This window comes from Natator depressus, chromosome 12, assembly GCF_965152275.1.
Source record: "Natator depressus isolate rNatDep1 chromosome 12, rNatDep2.hap1, whole genome shotgun sequence".
In the NCBI taxonomy this organism is placed as follows: Eukaryota; Metazoa; Chordata; order Testudines; family Cheloniidae; genus Natator; species Natator depressus.
This window is the reverse complement of record NC_134245.1, coordinates 26,252,282-26,270,950: the sequence shown is the minus strand read 5'-3', so window position 1 is coordinate 26,270,950 and position 18,669 is coordinate 26,252,282. Positions and strand designations below refer to the sequence as shown.

The 18,669-nt window shown below is 40.6% G+C and overlaps 1 protein-coding gene across 2 annotated transcripts in view; it reads right to left on the bottom strand.

The window, feature by feature from the left end:
- Nucleotides 1-4,258: 4,258 nt before the first annotated feature.
- TK2 (thymidine kinase 2) overlaps nucleotides 4,259-18,669 on the bottom strand; it is a 32,029-nt gene continuing 17,618 nt past the window's right edge. For both annotated transcript variants that reach the window (XM_074968791.1, XM_074968790.1), the window contains exons 7-10: nucleotides 8,700-8,788; nucleotides 8,183-8,262; nucleotides 6,286-6,366; nucleotides 4,259-5,841 (exon numbers count right to left, since the gene is read on the bottom strand). In XM_074968791.1, the coding sequence (XP_074824892.1) occupies nucleotides 5,743-5,841; nucleotides 6,286-6,366; nucleotides 8,183-8,262; nucleotides 8,700-8,788 (349 nt within the window). In that variant the 3' untranslated portion in view covers nucleotides 4,259-5,742. The remainder of the gene's footprint in view (nucleotides 5,842-6,285; nucleotides 6,367-8,182; nucleotides 8,263-8,699; nucleotides 8,789-18,669) is intronic.

Below are 18,669 nucleotides of genomic sequence, written 5' to 3'. Positions count from 1 at the left end.
AGGTCTGAGCGGGCCAGGTTGGCGAAGGGAGATGACTGTGATAAAGCCAATAGAAAACTTAAATTACATTTGGAAAAAGAGGCAAGACTTAAAGAAGTCCAAACAGAAAGCATAAAAGAAGGGTTGCCTCAACTCAGTGACAGCAGCCGCACTTCACGCAGCCCCAGAACACTACATTGAGTCACCAAATCATAGAATTGAATTTGCTTCAATAATAAAACTAAATTTAAACCCATTTTGAACACATACCTCAATTACTCATAATCAGAGTGGATAAAAGTCATTTTTTTTAATGAGATTTTATTTAAATGGGATTTTTTTGATAAAAAGCTTTTTGAGGGGAAAAAAACCTATCTAAAGATAGTTTTAATTAAGACACATTATAGCTCAAAAATATCTCATCATGGAATAGGGATTATAAATTCTAATTCTATAGTATGAGACAATATATTCATGTAATGCTTAAGAAAAGTTTTGTAAATGTGTTCCAATAGTTCATGGATTAGGGACCCAGTCTTATGGGGTTCCACAAGCTTCTGGAATATAGATTATTTGGGTTAATCTTTCTCTCTACTCAATGGGACTCAGTGCTCAGTCTAGAAGATACCATCAGAAATGCTTAGTTTTGCAGTTCTCAGACTTTGGATTTGTGTCTCCAGAGGTAACATGCTTGTTAAATTATTTAAATAAATAATATATAGAGGTGAGAAATAACAGACCTCAATCCTATTGTCCCTCTGCAAATTTGTGTACACAGTCAATCCCTTACCTCTCTCTAAAAGTGCAAAGTTTCAAAAAGTTCAATGAATAGAAGATTGTTGGGGGCAGAATAGATTTGGAGAAGAAGTCTGGAGATAAATGGGAGAAGCAAGGGACATATGCTTGTTTTGTTAAAATATTATATGTTTGTTGTTGAAGAAAAAAAATCCAGAATACTTAATGTTGTTGTTTTAGTTAAATAAAACAATTTAAATGTCTGTCTGGTGATGTTCTCCTCCTGATACAGCATGGCAAGAAAATCCTCCAAATATTAATGATTAACCTGTTGAATTGGAGATTGTTCACCTCCCAGTGACTTCAAAAATAGTTGTTTCAATTACCTTTGGTAAATGAAATAACCAAACATTCATTCATTTTCTGATATAGCTGTAGAACTAATCTGAAAAGTTTTTGAAATAAATCAGTTTAAAGATGTATAGTGTGTACCTTCTAAAAATGAAATCTACATCTATCTCTGAATTGTGAAGAATATGTATTAAGGTTATAACAACCAACAAGAATGCACTTTTATGTAGAAATCCATGATTAAATTGAGTCTTCCTGGTTAGTGATTTAAATCATGATTTAAATCAATTTGATTTAAATCAAATCCTCCCTGCACATAATCCAGCAGATCTAAAGTGGCCATATTTTGAGATTTGAACATTTAATGACATTTGTGTGATTTGGGGGATAAGCCACATTTTTATATGGGTCTTGAACTGTGTGCCATTTGTGTGCATTCAACTTCATGTGTATTCTCACTGCACCTGTGGAAACTCTGAGATGGTCAAGTAGCAGCTACACAGACAGCACAGACCAGACAGAGGCAGTCTGTAATTCCATTTTATAAATGGACAGAAAGAAAGGGAATGCCTGGGGCAGGGGACGTGGGGTCATGTCCATCCACCCCCTGCCAATTTCTACCAGGGTTTTTATGCACTGCCCTGAACCCCGCTGCATACCACCAGAACCTTTACATCAGAGGTTTTCAAACTATGGGGCATGCCCCCTATGGGGGCACAGAAGACCATTCAGGGGGAAAGCAGCAGCTCAGGCTTCAGTCCCGTATGGCAGGACTCAGGGAGGGAGTGCCACCTCCACCCCTCACTCGCCTATTTTTGTCTGGGTGGGTAGTGGGGGGCCCAACCAAAAATTGTAACTCAGAGTGGGGAGGGAGGGAACCTCAGCTTAAAAAGTTAAAAAACCTCTACTTTAAATTGTGCCCCCTATTATCAACAGTTATGCATCATCTCTGGCCAGAAACTGGGGACAGACAGCAAGGGTGGTTTCTAAAGGGCCAAGCAATTTACGATCCTATCAGCTAGTATGCTCCTGCATACAAGTTCTAATGAATGCTGCACCTCTCTTTGCTTAGTTAAATTACATCACAGTCAGCAACTGAACTTAGCTGATGGCAATACAAGGGCTGCATATATCTCTTGCTAAAGGGAGTCTATTTGTTTTGGTAAAATGTGTGTGTATCTTTCTGTGAGCAGCTGACTTTAATTGTGCTACAGCTGGCACCGACTGTCTGTAGATTAAATGGGGATTTACTTACTGATTGGATATCTTTTGGTCACAAATTTAAGTCCCAGCTTCTTCCCAAAGCCACATGCTACACAGAGCTAGCCCCTTTGAATGGCTCCACTTCCATGCCCTGGATTACGAACATTCTCTTTTGATCACTACAGAAGCAGATCTTAGGCTGGTAGTTGGTGATACTACTCACTCACTCACACAAGCTCTCCCTCTGGGTGTCTTGAGCGAGTCATTTTTTTCCCCCTTAACATTCATATCACACCCATAACCCTGCACTGTTTAGAATTAAGGGTGCTGAAGAAGCATAAGTTAGCTTTAGAACAAATGTTCTTGAAAAGGCAAGAACCAAGAAAATTGAATTTCAGTGCAGAGAAGATTAAAACACATTAAGCAAAGACAATAGGTGAACACTAAATTATAATTTGTTTAGGGATAGTAAGCACAGGTTTAGAAAGCAGGAGATTATGAAACAAATTGTTTGAGGAAGAAACAAAAAACAATTGACAGGGATTTAAGAGAGCTTGGGATACTGTCTGATAGAGATATTTAGGCTTCCGGTGCTCCACTGAGTCAGTTTTTATAAACACAAAAAAAGCAGTTCCTAAAACACACTACTCTGATTGTCACATTTTTTTCTCTGAACATTGGCAGAGTAACCACCACCAATTTGAGCAAATAACCAAAACGATGCCATTCTGCTGAAATATTTTAATTTACACAGTGAATTTGGAATCAAGACTGAAAGGAGTAAAAATCTGCCTGCTCACTAAAGGGCTTCTGTTAAGGAAAAATATATATAATTGAACATTTCAAATATACGGGACAATCTCCAAGGAGTTGGCTGTTTTTGGTCTCTCTTAGGGTATGCCCAGCTTGTGTGTTTTCAGTGAGCACTGAAACAGGATTACTTTTTTCCCCTCTACGTTTAAAAACTTTGATTAATATACTTAAGCAGTTAGAAATGTTGGATCTTATTGTTCAGCTGGAGTATTAAAGCTTTAGAACAGAACCACTGAACCTAGGCACTGCATTCACATGCTTTAGAAAATTAATTTAGTGTTGCACTCAAACAATTGCTGCACAACTACCAGCATTAGATTGTATAAACAGAGAACAAAAATCTTGTTCGATGTAAAAAAAATATATATATATATAGAAGCAATTAGCAGGGTGTGATGGAGTGTTCTCCTCACCTGACAGGGTTAAGGTAGTTGGGAAGGAGTTAATTAACCTCACAGCTACACCTGGGGGAGAATTAGGCTGGAGAGGCGAGCCCTAATGCCTCTAGTCATTTTCTGGATGTTAGAGAGGGAAGGAAGGAAGGAAATGCAGGGAGAAAGCAGAAACCCCAGGGGGATTCAGGCCCGGAAGGAAGGGTTTATCCAAAAGGGTGGTGGAGTGAAAGCCTGGGAGAGATAATGTAGGAAAAGGCTCAGGGAAACAGCAGCAAGATTTAAAATAGTACAGACCTTAGCATTTGAGTAGAGACTCTCTTGAGTAAGAACCTGGAGTAAAGGGTGGGCCCGGGTTCCTCTACCAGCCACTGGGGAAATGGCACTGGTACTATCTGGGTAGTGATGGAGAAAACTGCTGGAGACAGTTTTCTATGGAATGACTTTGATACCCCAGAAGTGGGAAAACACATAGTGACCTGACTGCAGGAACAAGCCATGAAGGGAGAGCACCTGGAGTCAGAGAGAGAGAGAGACGGCAGGGCGTGCAAATAACCATGTGACGGACCTGGAAAGAGCTAATCCCCAGAGCAGCCAGGAGGAGGTGCCCTAGTAGTGAGTGGACCCCATGACACAGGGCCTCCTCTCTTAGCAGCAGTCCAATTCAAGTAGAAACTGAATAAATAAAGGACTACAATGAAACTATAAATTAACTACGCACGACTACAATGAAAACTAAAGATACACCTTTGTGTAGTATCTGATTATTATTCTTAACCAAATGAAGTACACAACAGAATTCTGTATTTGAAAGTTACTATCCTCTGTGTTTCTAACACATGATAGACATTGATCACTGCATATTTAAATTTACAAAAACATCTTAGCTGAGCTAAACACGGAGCTAGTTTTAAGACTATACAGTTATGACACATGCCCAGTGAAGTAAATGCTTTTTTTGCTATGTTGTTTTAAGCAGAGGTGTTTCTGGAAGCATTTCTAATGTTGCTGGCACTAGTTCAAACAACCCAAACTTTTATAGAATGAACAAAGAATCATCCCTTCCAATTTAAAGAGAAAATGAAGTGAAATTAGTCTTAAGACTGCTCCGTTAAAAATGCCAACTTGAAGACAGCACTTGAGAGGGTAAATATTAAGTGATCTATAAAAACATCACAGAGCAGTTTAAGAAATAAAGTGAGAATTTAACTTTTACTAGATGTTCTCTGCTCTCTTCTTGATGTCTGCAGCCAGGAGAAGCTGTGATTAAGGGATGACCCTATGTACCGCCCTCTCACATGTTCTTAAACTTACACATGATGCAAACATCTACTAGAACATAATAAAAAAGTTTAAGATATCAAATAATCAGTGTCAGAATTACTACCCAATTTCAATGCGTAATGAGAAAAATTCTGTCACATGATACAAAAGTTTTAGGGACAGATTTTCAAAAAAGAGATTTTCATTTGGAGTCAGAATTTTATTGAGAGCAGCTAAATGCTGAACTCTTCTGAAAATCTGGGCCAGAGAGCCTTAGACCCCAAATTCTTATAAAGCCTGGGTAACTTTATGTACCTGAGCTGTTCTATTTAATTCAATAGGACAATTCAGATGCATAAGTATTTGCAGGATTGGGACTGGATTCTGATCTCATTTAAATCAGAAATGACTCCAGTAAAGCCAATGAAGTTACAGTGGTGCAAGTGAGATTAGAATCAGGTCCATAATTAAGAAATGAACTGTTTAGTTTTCCTATTTTAAGTGCAATTAATGATATTTTGTGAAAATGGTGGTTGAGAACAGTAGCATAATTAGTTATTTCATTGCTTTTCCATTTAAAATTGTTACAAAATTGGACTGAATTTGCTCACTTACTGACTACATAAGCTTGACTTATTCACCGCCTTCTAATTACATGAGAGGACATATATGGGGCTATTTGGAGTGAACGAAAGCACATTATCATGAGAAAATGCAATATCAGAAAGGTATTTATACAATGCAGAAGTGAAGTAGGGAAACGAGATACAGCAGCTTCCTGTTAGAGGTAGTTGGAGATCAGTAAAGCTGCACTGGAACTTAAAAGTGCAAGAAGCTGAAGGTAAACAGGATATGGCCTGTTTGTGGCCTTTTCCTAGCTAAAGTCATTGACACTTTACAAGACAAAATCTCAACCAAAAGACCACATCCTAAAAATTTTTGGGAATGTCGATTAGAATTCCCCTGATGGACATGTTTTTTAAAGCATGACCATAAAACTGGATTTCTACAGACAGTGTTGCATATTGTATGGGGTTAATATTCGGTCCCGATTTTCTTCATACTTTTCTATCATTTTCTGCATGTCATTGTCAGCCTGAATCACCTAGAAAACAAGAAAATGAAAATTAGAACAAGAGGCCCTATAAAAATCTGTATATTCTTTCCCAAAATCATTCATTTTGCTAGCATTTGAAAAGCAAGAAATACTACCACTAGTCCCAAAATGCACTCGGTCAATTTGTTTTCAGTGCAGGGTTTGGGATGGGTTTTTACAAGCAATGGGTCAGATTCTGCAAACACTTACAGACAAGCATAATGCTTACTCCTGTAAATAGACCCTTGGGTGATGAAGTAAGGGTCATTTACAAGATCAAACTCTAATGCTGTATCCTATTGAGAGTCATGAACACTTCTTGAAAATTTTCTTCTCCAAATCATATTAGAAAAATAGATTTTGCCTTTACAACTAAAGGTGATATTTGAGAATTGAAATTTTTTCTGTGTGCCCGTGTGCTTACCTGGTTACAATTGATAAATATATACTTACGAGCACTGGAGAAGGAACTCTAAACAGTGTTTGTTTTATAAGCCACTCCTCGTAGAGCTGATGGATAGCTTCTAAATATTCCTATAAAAAGCCATTCAAAACAAAGGTTTACAGAGGTGAAACACATACTGCGGTTTCTGTACTTATATTTTTTTAAAGTAAATCAAATCAGCAAAGAGGTCAATGACTTCAACCAACTGTGTATAAATAAGAAAGCTACCATCAAACACTTGATACTAAAATCCAGGTTTCAGACATGGTTTGACAAATAAGGCAAGTTCTTGTTATGCATTACATTGTGACTACAGAATGCAGTGCATCAGAAACTTTCACCCAACATTTCATTTGACTGAAGTCCGAGACTTTAAAGGCCAAAAGGGACCACTGTGATCATCTAGTCCGACATTCTGTATAGCACAGGCAAGAGCTTTCCCGAAATAATTCCTATAAAGCATTTCTTTTATTCCCCTAGCTCCAGTTCACCATCCGAGTTCCACTAGCACCATCATTCCCATTGGATACCAGTGCCGCTTCATGGTGAACCCACGCAGACGGGGCAAGTGGAATCTTTTCATTTCTTCCTACTGACAATGGCTACAACTTATCCCTGGTGTTAGGATTTAACCTACGCTGGATCTAACCCACGCTGGATCTAACCCATTGAGTCAATGGGAGTGGAGAGCTCTCAGCACCTGGCAGGATCAAGACCTTTGTTTTAATTCCCATGGGAGGAGTCTGACTTAAACCTTACACAGAGATGAATACCACAGACAGAAGAGGAAAGGACAAAAGGGAAAACTGAAATGAACACGGACTTCAGAGCTGCTTTTTATGTGGATATGTTTTTTCTACATTCCCAGTTGATTTTCTTTTATTTCCACTCATGTCCTTTAAAAGCATTTTTGCTTGTCCGCAGCTATTAGATTTTCATGGAGAGGACTTAATCTTTTTCATTCACTATAGGTTTTTTCCTCAGTAACAGAGAAAGACACTGCCAAGTGCAACACATGATGTCTCTTCAAAGTCACTGTAGTAAAATACCACCTAGGGCTTATTCACCTAGGGGACATTTCACATAGCTCAGGATTTAGCTCTTGGCTTTTATCTCACCATACATGTTCAACCTGCCCAACTGCTCTTACTAAATCACCTTACAATAGAGGCACTTTAATAACAGGCAGCACATTCCTTCTATTACCCCATTTATTCCTGGCTTAGGGATTCATTAAAAAAGATCTGTTTGAGGAAGAGCCTTCACATAAACCATTGTTTAGGATATGCAGTAATCTAATTGTACAACTTATTTTTATTAAGTTCCTGTATCACTGCATGCTTCATTTTTCAAACAGTGCCTTCTTTTGGGGCACAGGCAAACACCTGCAAGGGCATTTTTCAAACCCAAAACACCTCTGCAGACAGCTGATGAAGTTTGCACATGTAAATTCTATCGCCCGCATGCACAGGGGCTCATACTCAAGAAGTGTATGTGGAAAAGGAGAGCAGGCAGACATCCTCTGAAAATTTTGGTGGTGGATTTCTTTTTCTTTCCCAGGTTCACTGAATTGTATTGTACTCACCTACCAACATGAAGAATTTGGGGTAGACACTGTCCAAAATTATTTTGATTTTTAAATAAATAAAGGATTAACTTGTCTCTACTAGACTATAAAGCTACAATGAACCCTACTCACCTCTTCCTAATAATAAATTGCACCCATCAGTGGAAACAGGTGGATTACACTGTGGCAAGGCCCTGACTTTTATTAACAGACTACAGGATAAGATTTTATATTTAGAGGTAGAGGAGCTACAGATTAAAAGCTATGAAGATACAAACACATGATGTCCTGACAGGCATCTTGAGCCTCTGCTCTACTATGATGGAAGATTTCCTTACCATAGCAATGATCTTTTCCTCTTCTCTGCATCTATTCTTTAATCTCTCATAACAAGTTTCAGGAGAAGTCTGTAGATAAACTGCCAATAACAAAACATTGAAATGGTTATTTTAAAGGGTCAGGTTTGAAAGCAACATAGAGCAGAAATCTCCTCCACAACCAACAGAAAAGCAATCTATGGTAGGCATTTCTGACATGGATATCAGCCACAAACATCCAGTGGCTCCACTGCTGGCCAGTCTGTCAGACACTAGTGGATTTGCTCTCGGAGGAAGGTAGCCACCTCCAAACGTCGTGGATATACAGAGATGAAGTATGGCTATGTAACAGCAGCACCAAATGTTCCAGAGGCATGACTGCTGTTTAACATGTACACTAGAAGGTATTTCTTATGTTACAGAAATTTAGGGCACAGGAAATAGAAATAGGAAAACATCATTTTCTCTCCTTTTTCATAATGCATTACAAAATACTCACTTTAAAATGGGACCAGTGTCAGAGAAGAACATGTTTTACCTATCAAATCAACCGAAACATCAGTGTTCTTCACGATCCATTCAAACCATTCTGTTAGCACTACGTAATCCACTTCTGGCATTCTCCCACTGCAACAATCAATAAGAAAATGATTTTTTATTACCTCTTTTGCTACAAAATCATACAGTGTACAACAGAGGGCCCGATTCTGATCTCACAAATGATTCGCACCAGTATATCTTTGACCTCACTAGAATTACTCCTGATTTACACCAGTATAAGTGTAATGCCCATAGTGCCTCTAGTCACACAGAAATATTGTTCACGGGTCAGACATAAGAACAACGTTTTTAAAAATGAAATACTGCCTAATATAACCCTCAGTTTTAACAGTTTTTGTAACAAAAATTAGTATTTTATACTATTTCACAAAAAACACAGTTACTTGGTGAACTAAGTAGGAAAATGTTACAACATCAATATCTATACTGTAAATACAGTAAATTAGCATCAATTATATTTTGAACATTTTTCACAGTGGGACTGTTATGAATGTATTTAAACTGTTGCATGCCATGCTACCATGAATGTTTGATTGACTAAGCAACATGGACAATTTCTTACAGTTGCCAAAAGAAAGAGCAAGAATAATAATGGCATAATGTAAATTAGACTTTCCTTTCCATGTGAGAAGTATTTATTAGGATAGAGGATTGTTGAAATATTCAGGAAAGTTAAGTTGAGCTCTGCATTCATCATACAGAATAAGCAATATTATAGACAACTATCCCAAAATGATCCCCTGTGGGTCTGGGGACAGAATAGGCCCACTGCTCCTCCTGCATGTCATAAGAGGCAACTAAAAGGGGGTTGCCTGGAGGGATGGGCTCCGCCAGGTTAGAAATTTGCCCAAGACACACCATATGATGAGCAATTCAACCATGTCCATACTGCACTGGTTGTAACCCAGGTTAATAATGACCGCGCCATCCGTCTCCCACCAGGGCGGACGTGACAAGTATACTACTGGTGTAACCCCAACAAAGAGGATCCATGGAAGAGATAATATTACCATAACCACATGGACAGACAGGGAGGTTGAAAGAACTCACGTACGAAATGGAACAATACACCTGGCACCGCCTAGAAATCTCTGAGGTCAGATGGAAGAACTTTGGAGAGGCACTAACGGAAGGCCATGTACTCTATTACAGAGGAGAGGACGAACATGTCAACAACATAGGATTTCTTGTGCATAAAGATATCAAGACTTCAGTATTAGGATGCCGCCCAATATCCAGCAGGTTTATTTCCATCCATTTAAAGGCAGTACCGTTTAATATCACAGTGGTAGAAGTCCACGCTCCTGCAACAGACTATGATGATGAGCAAATTTAAGATTTTTACAATCAGCTACAAGATATTATCAATAAGGTACACAAGAAAGATATCCTGATTGTACAGGGAGATTGGAATGCTAAAGTGAGTACTGACGCACAGGCAGATTGGCGAGTTTATTGTGGCCCTTTCTGTAATGCGGTAACCAATGAGAGAGGATTGAGACTTTTGGAGTTTGCAAGCTATAACAATCTGGTTCTTGCAAACAGATTAGGAGCACATAAAGCATCCAGATAATTAATGTGGTCTACATGGTCTACATCACAGCCAAATTGACAACATCATGGTGAAAAAACTATTTTGTTCTGGAATTAACAGAGCTAAAATATGGAGCTTCCCCAGTACCGATACTGAAAGTGATCATGACCTTGTAATGCTAAACTTTTAGCTATGGCTACGGAAAATTATTAGGCCAAAGTTCACCAGAACCAAGGTTTGACTTAGAAAGACTCAGAGACCGAAACATTGCAGAGTCATTCCAAGCAAGGATCGGCAGAAAATTTGCCCCACTGCTTGCTCTAGAGGAAGATGTAGAAACAATGACTAACAATTTCCACGCTGTAATGAATGAGGCAGCAATGGACATCCTTGGGAAACACCGTAAGAAGACAAAACTCTGGGCCACAAATGAAATACTACAAAATGTGTGAAATCAGAAGAGAACTCAAGGGAGACAAGAACAGCACTAAGGGAGCTGATAAATACAGAGCAATTGGCAGAAAGATCAAGAAAGGAATGAAGGTGGCCAAGGAGATATGGATTGAAAAACAATTCTCTAAAACTGAAGAGTGTATCAATAATAAAAATAGCAAATGAGCCTTCCAGGTTGTAAAAGATCTGATGAAGGAAAGATGGACTAAAGCAAACGCAATTCAAGACAAAGAAGGGAACAGACTTACAGAAGAAAGGGACATCATCAACAGGTGGACAAACTACTGCTCTGATCTATACAACCACCAGACAAATGGAGATCCTAGTGTCCTAGACAGCCCAGATTCAACAGAGGAGGATGACTTTCCAGTACTGCGTGAAGAAGTGGAGACAGCTGTGAAATCACTCAAGACAGAAAGTCTACAGGTATTGACAACATCCCAGCCGAACTGATGAAATTCGGAGGAGAAATGGTAATAGATGCACTCACCAAGATCTGCAACAAGATCTGGCAGACCGGTGAGTGGCCCTCCACGTGGACACAGTCACTAAACATTACTCTGCCAAAGAAAGGCAACCTGCAATTGTATCAAAATTACCTGACCATAAGCTTAATTAGCCATCCCAGCAAAGTGATGTTGAAAGTCATATTGAACACATTGAAGCCACAAGTGGAGAATATCATCGCTGAAGAACAGGCTGGCTTTCGTGCTGGAAGAAATACCACAGAACAGATTTTCAACCTTTGTGTTCTAATTGAGAAGTACTTACAAACCAGCAGGACATCTACCACGTCTTTGTTGATTTCAAGAAGGCGTTTGACAGAGTATGGCACGAAGCTCTCTGCGCAACCATGAAGAAGTAAAATGTTGGCCGTAAGCTTATTCTTAGCATTAAACAATTGTATGCCAAGGCCAGCAGTGCAGTTCTCATCAATGGCACAATAGAAGAGTGGTTTTGCACCACTTTTGGAGTCTGGCAAGGCTGCCTTCTTTCGCTCACACTGTTCAACATCTACTTGGAGTGCATAATGACTGATACCCTAAAAGATCACATATGCACAGTCAGCACTGGGGGGGCGAACAATCTCAAATTTTCAGTTCACTGATGACATTGATGGCCTGGCAGGCAGCAAAGATGAACTTGCCAACCTTGTGAAATGATTGGACGAAACCTCCACAAAAATACAGCATGGAAATCAGTACAGAGAAAACCAAGCTGATGACAAATAAACATGATGGGATCAGCTCACATATCACTGTCAGTGGACAAGGGCTGGAGACAGTGAAACAGCTCCAGTTTTTGGGAGCAATCATCACTGATGAAGGATCAAAGGCAGAAATTCCGGCAAGAACAGCGCAAACAGCAGCAGCAGCAAAGCTAAAACCAATCTGGAGGAATAAGAACATCTTCCTGGAATCCAAACTGAAACTTCTGCAAGCATCGGTCATCTCCATTTTTCTGTATCTGTGCAACACATGGACCCTTATGGCAGAACCTGAACGGAAAATACGAGTAGTAGAGATGAGATGCATCCCTAAAATCCTGGGCATCTCCTACTTCAACCACGTCACTAATGAAGAGATCCGCAACATCACCCAATGCGCTGGGTCTTATGAAGACCTCCTGACGACCGTGAAGAAGTGCAAGCTGAAGTGGAATGGCCATGTAACAAGATCATCCTCCAAAGGACAGTACCGGGGAAGAGAAGAAGAGGTAGAGAGAAGAAGACATGGACTGACAACATAAAAGAGTGGACAGGAATGGACTTCCTGGAGACTCAAGCACTGACACAGAATCGTCAAGGGTGGAGACAATTGTCTGATTGCTCATCAGTGATGGTGCCCCAACGACCAACGCGGTTATGGGAGTGATGATGATCCCAAAATGATCATCTTGATAAGAACAAACGGTAAAATATTAAACACGTAAATGAGTACAAAAAGTACTGATGTGGAGAACTCCTAGACCTATGACCATTTGCAGCTTTCAGAGGAGTTTAAAAGAGACAGACTTCTCTGCCATTCTTTTGGTAACATGTCTGGGTCGTCACCGGGGTGGAGATGGCAGCATATAAAGATATTTGCAATATCTACATTGGAGTTAAGAAAGAAAAAGAGCAAAAGCTTGCAGAAATTATACTACCCCCATTCCTTGTCTGCCATCCAAATTAACATCTTGCCTCCACAATTTGGAGAAAGACAAAAGGGAAGGGTAACAATTCATTGTGAACAAACAACTGTTGTTTTTCAAATACCCGTAACTAGCAAATGTTTTTGTGTGTCACCATCCATAATGATTTTGTAAAGGTTACATTTTAACTGCACAAGCCAAGGGGAAAAACAAACAAACCAAGATTGATTCTGCCACTTTTCCCCCCCAAGACATATGAGAAGAGGAGGAGTGGCAAGGCTGGATAGAAATGGAAGTACAAAAACAAAACAAAAACAACAAAACCCAGAATTAAATATATACTGCAATTGGGAGTCAATCCTGAAAACCTCTCATGCGCAAGCAGTCCTGGCTTATGTGAGCAGTGCCATTGAAATCAATGGGAGTACTTTGCATGAGCATCTGAAACAGGCTCATGGAAAATAAAGGTCATGTGTAAGAATCAAAGCAGAAGTTCCTCTATCTTAACTGAAATCTTGCTGACGAGGACATGACTCTTCTAAAGGTTATATAGGAATGGAAGCAACTTCCAAACCCAACTACTAATCTGATTTCAAATGGAAAAATTAACTTAATTATGATTTAGTCATAAAAATCATATGCATTTGAATGCATAAGTCTAAAATTGCTAAAAACCAAATACATGCTTCTATTTCAATACTAAATACAGAGTTGTAATAATGATAAAAATATAGAATCATTTGCATTTCTGTGGCAACTTTCATCATAGACTCTCATGACAAATGAAGGGAGCCTTGCAACAATCCCTGTAAATATTCTTCAGTTTTTTGCTGACAGGAGAGCTGAAGCACCAAGAGTTAAAGTGACTTTGAAAGCCCACATATGGAGTCAATGGCACCTGGGAACAGCACTCGGAATTTTTTAGCTCCCAGTCCCTTGCTCTAACAATGAGAAAAGGAAGGAAGCATGTTTAGATTAGAGATATGAAACTCCGCTTGCTCCGTGGTTTTGAGTCAGGGACTCATACTATATCCTCTTTCTATAAGCGAAGTCTGACCTCTATTCTTATACAGAATGCCTATCCACCTCTGAGCAGCTTGGGTCTTTATTTCAAAAGATTCAAGGTCCCCTTTTTTTTTTAAACACAGTTTTTTTAAAAAAATGCACTTTCTTGTAATTGATAGCAAACCCCTTAAATAAATACCCCCTTGCACTGATATTAAACTAAGACCCCTCTTTTGCCATCCAGTTTTGCTTTGCTGAAAAGGTTAGTTTAATAGCTTGGACCTGGACCTCTCAATAAAATTCCAGCAGCCTGAACCTGAAGAAGTCACTCCGGTTGGTCTAGTTTTTTGGATGCTCATTACAGATTCCGTTGACATACCATTGGCAGCCACTGTTGGGTTCCCTTTATGGCCCTTGGTCGGTTTACTTAAGACAGCTGATTTATAACTTGCCTAGGGATAAGGATCTTTAAGCCTGTCTGAACTGAATATGAGAATCCTGAATATGAGAATCCCCCAGGGAGTAGCTAAAGGCAGAAGAAATTGTTCCTTTGGCTCCCACTTGGAAAATGAGGTATACATCTTTATGAAGACTATTAGTTAAGTAAATGGTTACACTCCAGAGCATTTAAGCTGGAGCTTTACAAATTCCAAAAGTTCAATGATTTTCTTTAATCTCACTAACTCTCACGCAGAGGTTGAAAGGACCCCCATTAACTGAAACTACAGCATAACTCATCAATGCAGACAAAGAACAAGGGCCAACTTTCAATCATGTACTCCACACTGCCATTATTGAAAAGCAATTCGTTTTATACCTTCGGGCAACCAATGAAAGTCGCCACACAGCTCAAGCTCTCCATTAAACGATCTAGAATTGTGTTAAAAGCTTCCACAGCAAGGACTTCATTCTAGCTAGTATAATAATGTATATATCTCAGTGTAACACTCAGGTCATGAGTCTCAGAGCTAATCAACACAGAACAACCCTCAGAACTCTCTCTTTCAGGATATCTAGTGTATCACTTATTGTTTATCTACTGAACATGAGTCAGAATTCTGGCTCCACATCTCTGCACCAAAAAATGAGTTCACATGCCACACAAGATGGGGCAAGGAGAATGGACAAGCCACTGGTCTTAAAAGCATTAAAATAAATGAAAGTCTTAGAACAAAACAGACAAAAATCTTCTCTGCATCGTTGTGCAGCATGCTATGCAGCAGTTAGCTACCACCCTCCACTAGAAGTGGCTGCATTTCCAGAGTGCAGTAAGCTATAAAGTAACTGAGGATCTTTCTGGATGAAAAGGTGCTACGTAATAAATGTAAGATATTGTTATATCTTTGCAGAATGTGTCTTTAAGAAGTACTTTGTTTATTCCTGCCCAGGGAATAACTAGAGAGCAAGGTTCCAGTCAGAAATAAAGACAGAATATACTTCAATATCACACCATTACACCAGGTTCACCAGTGCAAGAACAGTCTCTCTTCACACTGACAGTCACATGCATGCTCACATATCGCATGCCTCTAAACTCTCACCATCGTGAAGTGACAGTCCTCAGGCTACCCAAGCCTGTGAGTCTCCTTGTTACCCCTGCCTCCAGTGAGAGGGAGTCTTCCCTGTGGTAGCTGGGGGGCAGCTCACAGGCACCACCAGCCCTTCAGCCACTCAAGCACTCTGCTCTGGGCTTATGCCAGCCCTAACTTCACCTTGCAGGTTAACAACAGCTCCAACCCAATCCCAGAGTCCCTTTGAATTGTTCTCCCGTGACATCCAGCCCCAACACTGGCTATTCGCAGAATCCACCACAAAGGTGCGGTGGATCCTAGTTTACTGGGTCTTCCTTAAACCACCACCTCTGTTACCCATACAGCACTTATGATAAAACAAAAGGAGGTTTATTTATTTAACTAGAACCAAGAGTGTGGTGGAAACAAGCGGTTACAGTACAAAATAAAATCATGGACCGTGAACCTGAGCCTATACTTGTCAATAGTTACCTTTCCTGTCTAATAAAGTAGATTTCCCACCCCTCACGTTCAGTCTATTGCAGAGCTGGCTGGTTTCTCAATAACCAGGATCCAAAACATTCATGAAAGTACCCAACTCCACCAGGGGTTCTCCTCATTAAATGCATCCAGAGTGTCTTTTTTACACTCTGTGATTCTGAAAACAGTCTTTTGTTTCCCTACACAGCCAGGGTGAAACTCTCTCTGGTGTAAAGTTCCTTTTTCAACTCAGAGGTTTGGATTGTTTGATTGCCTAGGGAGGTTGTGAAATCTCCATCATTGGAGATTTTTAAGAGCAGGTTACACAAACACGTGTCAGGAATGGTCTAGATCGGGGTGGGCAAACTCTTTGGCCCAAGGGCCACATCTGGGTGGGGAAACTGTATGCAGGGCCATGACTGTAGGGCTGGGACAGGGGATTGGGGTGTGGGAGGGACTGTGGGGTGTGGGAACAGGCTCAGGGCAAGAGTTGGGGTGCAGGAGGAGTGCGGGAGGGGGCTCAGGGCAGGGGGTTGGGGTGCAGGAGTGATGCAGCAGGGGGCTGGGGTGCAGGAGAGGTTTGGGGTTCAGGCTCCGGCCCAGCGCCGCTTACCTCGAGCAGCTCCGGGGTGGCAGCGGCATGCAGCGGGGCTAAAGCAGGCTCCCTGCCTGCCCTGGCCCTGCACCACTCCTGGAAGTGGCCACCCTGTCTGGCAGTGGCTTCTGGGGGTGGGGTGGAGCAGGCTGCAATGCTGCGCGCTGCCCTCGCCTGGGGGTGCCACCCCTGAAGCTCCCACTGGCTGCAGTTCCCCGTTCCCGACCAATAGGAGCTGCAAGAGGCGCTGCCCGCAGGCAAGGGCAGCGCACAGAGCCCTCTGCCCACCCTCCCCCAGGGGTGGTAGGGACATGGTGGCGGCAGCTTCCAGGAGCTGTGTGGGGCCAGGGCAGGCAGGGAGCCTGCCTTAGTCCCACTGTGCCACGGGATTGGCAATCCTTCGGGCCAGACTGAAAGCCCAGATGGGCTGGATCTGGCCCCGGGCCATAGTTTGCCCTTCCCTGGTCTAGATAATACTTAGTCCTGCCATGAGTGCAGGGGACTGGACTAGATGACCTCTCAAGGTCCCTTCCAGTCCTATGATTCTATGGTGCTGCTGATGATTTTCCATGGATAGTTCTGGGAGGGAGCAAGGCTGGTCAATTGAGATTTGCATCACCTTGCCAGCTGATTAGAGATTAGTGACACCTCCCTCTTGCTTGAATGGGCCATCCCTGAGGCCCATCATCTCTTGGTGTTTAATTTCTACTCCAGGTCCACAAAGTATACTTTCAGTATAAATACATTGGTTTTTAATATTACCTGTGCATACATCTCGCAATGATTATGAGTCTTGACAAGTTATGAGCTTTCTGCATACACCTCACATGATATTCATTTTGGATAAATACCTTGCAAAATATGTGTTTGGTGAAAGGAGTTTGTCAGGTCTGAGGTGAGAGCGGTTTATTAAGAACAGGGGACTCTTTGCCAAGAGGTCTCTGTGTCACACATGTAAATGGAGAATGCCTATAAAATTAATATTCCCCATGTCTCAGAACCATAACAGTAGCAATACCTATTTAACGTGGGGAAGATTTTCAAGGGAACGATGGCAGTTAGGTGTCTAACTCCCACTGATGCCTCTGAAAATCTCTTCTTGTCAAGACTCGGCATAAGAAATATGATTGCCATGCAAACTTGGTGAGTAATAGAACTATATGCCAGGTCAATGAATAGCTTTATTTTCTTGATATTTGTAGGGAAGACGCTATTTTGTGGTAGCAACTTCAGTGCAACTACTGCACATCTCAGATGGTTTAAAATCATCAGGACTTTGGTTTCATGCCTCAGGCTTATCCCCCTCTGAAATGTTTTATAATCCTGCCTCAGTGAGAGGGGAGGGACTAAATGACCTCTTAAGGCCAGTCCTACAATTCTATGATTCTACAAGAAACCAGAAACACGCATCTTAGTGCATCTTAGGAGTTGAAGACTAGTTACATTGCTATGTCGATACAAAAATTTCCTTAGTCATAATCACACATGCTCTAAGTAATAAGATTGCCTATGGTTACACCATGCCCTATTTTGGGAGATCCAAAGTAGGTCCTAAACTACATATAATGTCATCTATTAACTGTCAAACCACATCTATTAATTATAAAAGACCAATCACTTTTTATCCCTCATGTATCCTTTTCCATATTCTATGAGATCATTTCCCAAACACGTAAATAGCCATTCACAGACTCTGACTCCTGTTTGTTTAATTTGCAACCAATTTTGCAGTTTGTTGTAATGAGGCACAAAGCACATACCTGGTCCCCAACACTAAAAAAGGATACCAAAACAGAAATGCCAAGAGCCATAGCTGCCTTCAGAAAATATGTTACAAAGTCAAAAAATAAAGTCACTGCACATTATACTTAGCCTTTTAGCAGTAGGCAAGATTTTCAGTCCTTATGACACAAGCATTTGGTCCAATATGAAAAAAGCAAATCAATAGCTTAAAAGAAAGAAAAAGAACTAAGTATAGTCTTCTGAATACAGACTATGATAAACAGTGACTCTTACTATTTTCCACTGTTTTTACATGCCTTCATCTTAGCTTATCACTTATGTAAACAGTCAAAGTAACTCAGTAACAAACAACTGAAGAGCTTGTGTAGCATGGATGCCATCTTGTGGATCTACTGGCAACAGCTGTTTTCCCCAAAGATTTGGGCAAGAAACATTCTTCCTATAACCAATCTGAGGTTTCCAAACTATAATCCATTACAGATTGTTTCAAATA